This window comes from Kryptolebias marmoratus, linkage group LG7 (assembly GCF_001649575.2).
Source record: "Kryptolebias marmoratus isolate JLee-2015 linkage group LG7, ASM164957v2, whole genome shotgun sequence".
Classification (NCBI taxonomy): domain Eukaryota; kingdom Metazoa; phylum Chordata; class Actinopteri; order Cyprinodontiformes; family Rivulidae; genus Kryptolebias; species Kryptolebias marmoratus.
The window spans coordinates 17,140,011-17,143,170 of NC_051436.1; the positions used below are offsets into that span (position 1 = coordinate 17,140,011).

Genomic DNA, 3,160 nt, shown 5'->3' on the forward strand with positions numbered 1-3,160 from the left:
TTGTTTCTTCATCAGGATGTTTCCCTCCCTGCTGTAGACGCTGCAGGTGAAGGTCTGACTGTCTCCATCTATGGGGTGTTTCAGAGTCAGACTGAGGTCTCCAGTTCTCAGCAGGTCTTCATTCATCTTTGTTCTGTTTCTGTAGAACTGGTTCTGTTCTTCAGGTCGATCAGAGCTGTTCTCAAACACATGGACCTTCCTGTCTCTACTGTCCCTTCACTCCACTTTAGTGTCTTCAGGCAGGTGAACTGTGGATCTACAGGGCAGCAGGACAGACTCCACCCCCTCCTCCACCTCCACCTGTGGGACTGAGAGGACAACAGAGAAGAAGATCAGCTGGACAGACAGCAGCAGCAGCAGGTCTTCATCACTTAACTGATTGACTCTTAAGTTAGAGACAAACATGAAGCTTTTTATAAACTGAAAGAAAAGCAAAATCAGTAAATTCAAAGTTCTGATTCTACTTTGTTCCATTTCCATTATGACAGAGTTCTAGAGAGGATCCAGATGTTCCTCATCTGGAACCAGAACATCTGCCAACCGTTGAAAACCTGTTTGTCTGTGGAGACACTGTGTGTTGATGTGTGTGTCCAATGCTGTGTTAACTATTGTAAGGGAATAGTTTATTATAAGGTAACTCCTGTTGTTAATAAGTCATTACTATGTTATGACTAAATTCCAAGTTCCATGAGTTCTCACAGAATGAACATGTTTATAGGATTGATGTTGACTTTTCTTCTCATGACAACCAGACTCATTCTCTTCTCCCTAGACCCTCCTTCTTGCTTCCAAAATACCAATATCTTTAATATAAGCTCCTGTGTTGACTTTAGGGGCCAGAGCTTTGTTTCAGAGCTTCCCGTTTGTAACGGAGACTCTGATGGTAATTGTTAATTGTCTTTAAGGCTCTCTGTATGTCGTGCACCTTACATAAATAAACCTGTTAAAGTGATTTAATTTAAAAGTATCTGGAAATTGATTTTCTTCCACAACACTTTCTGAGTTAGGTCTTCCCTCATTCTAAAACCATTAGCTGTAAACTTGTCCCTGTCTGTCCTGGATCTCTGCCTCCTGCAGGGTTTCCTCATCTTCACTCATTCTAATGTGTTGTTGTGTTCAATGAAAAACACTCATTCCATCACATTTACTTTGACTCTGAAACTCAAACACACACATTTCACTTTCAGCTTCTAATAAGACTCTGATCAGGATTGATCACAACTAATCAGCTCGTTTGGAAAAATGCAACATCACATTTAAAACACTGACCTTTGACCTCAAGCACACTTTGTTTCTTCATCAGGATGTTTCCCTCCCTGTTGTAGACGCTGCAGGTGAAGGTCTGACTGTCTCCATCTGTGGGGTGTTTCAGAGTCAGACTGAGGTCTCCAGTTCTCAGCAGGTCTTCATTCATCTTTGTTCTGTTTCTGTAGAACTGGTTCTGTTCTTCAGGTTGATCAGAGCTGTTCTCAAACACATAGACCTTCCTTTCTCTACTGTCCGTCCACTCTACTGCAGTGTCTTCAGGCAGATGAACTGTGGTTCTGCAGGGAAGCAGGACAGACTCCACCCCTGACTCCACCTTCTCCACCTGTGGGACTAAGAGGACAACAGAGAAGAAGATCAGCTGGACAGACAGCAGCAGCAGCAGCAGCTCTGAGAACATTTTCATAGACTGGATGAAAGTCAAAGCTGTCTGACGTGTGCCATGTGTCCACTGTACAGAGACAGTGTTGTCTTTACTGTGTGTCCAATCAGCAGCAGACTGCAGGGATGTTCCTCTGCAAACACTGAGAGAACAGATGGAATCTGTACTGATCTAAATTGTTACTTTGGAAGAAGCTGTGAGAAAATCAGGCTGATTTCTTCTGATGCTTCAGATCTTGATGTCATGTTAATGCCGCTGGTTTCAGGACAAATGTTCTTGTTAGTGTAAACTGAGTGTAAAAAGAACCCAGGGTGCACCCAGTGTGAACCTCTTATTCAACAAAAAAACCCTGATTCATTTACAAAAATAAAAACAAAAGGCTGAGAAGGCAGTAAACAAAAACAAACTTATGGCGAAACACCAGGGCAGGCAGACAAGAAGCAAGAACAGTAGCATAAACAGACAAAACAGTAACAAGGCAAAGATAACAACATGAAGCAGAGATAATTAACCAGTGGCAAGATTCTTCTTCTTGTTCTTATGAATATTTATGGAGGTTGGCAGAAACGGAAGGTGTAAATTACCGCCACTCACTGATATGGAGTGTGGATCAAAATATTTATGTGACCATGTATGTAATCTTGATTATATTCTATTAATTAACTTTGTTTTTCTAAAATAATGTACAATAATTTGAAAACTTTTACTTCCTGATTCTTTCTGTCATATGTTTATCAAATTTAATATTTCCTTGATTTTTCTTATTCATCTATCATACATCTTCTGTGTTGTTCATGTTCCTTGCAGACCAAAATGACATGTCCTGTTATTACCTCTTGTCCACAGTAATCACATTAACCTGTGTTATGTTTTTGGATTCTAAATAATGTGCTGTTAAGTCCTGTGTGTCCAAACCTTTGTCTTGTTATTAATCGTTCTTCTCTTCTGTTTCTCCCTCCTGCTCTCATTTATCCCACTTGCTTTTGAATCCACCTTCCTTTGCTGTCTTCCTCCTATTGTTTTTGCCGTTTTCCCTGCATTTTCTGTTTCACCATGGTTTTTTCTTCTGACTTACTTATGGATATTAGAAAGCTGATTTGCTCCTTAGTTGCTGTTTTTGCTGCCCTGTCTGCTGCTTCCTTCCCTCTGACCCCGATATGTTTTGGTATCTATAAAAATATTTCTATTAATTCAATCCTTTGTGTTCTGAATGTTTGTTGTATCTCCAGTAAAATGTCCGCTCTGCTTTCTGAGTAACAGTTCTGCAAACCGATGAGTGTTGAACTCAGTGGCGCCGGATTCATTTTCTAGGTGGGGGGGCCACCGGAGTGTTTCGTCACCTTATTAATTTTACATGCATCGGATCATCGTCTAACATAAATAAAAACTGAATAATGAAACGCTTTTTCAGCTATGACTTTTTGTTCCAGTATATTATTATGAATAATGATAATTAGTTTAACCAACCAACAGCTTTATAAATGACCACAATAAAAGTAAACACAGGTAAAT

General features: G+C 40.1%; 1 protein-coding gene across 4 annotated transcripts in view; it reads right to left on the reverse strand.

Annotated features, from left to right (window-relative positions):
• The window catches only part of LOC108244246, a 62,940-nt gene that overhangs the window by 21,987 nt on the left and 37,793 nt on the right, over positions 1–3,160 (reverse strand). For 3 of the 4 annotated variants that reach the window (XM_037976659.1, XM_037976658.1, XM_037976657.1), the window contains one exon: positions 1,270–1,599. In XM_037976659.1, the coding sequence (XP_037832587.1) occupies positions 1,270–1,599 (330 nt within the window). Of the gene's footprint in view, positions 1–18; positions 309–1,269; positions 1,600–3,160 lie in introns of those variants that run through there. The other variant, XM_037976660.1, reaches the window with a different exon arrangement.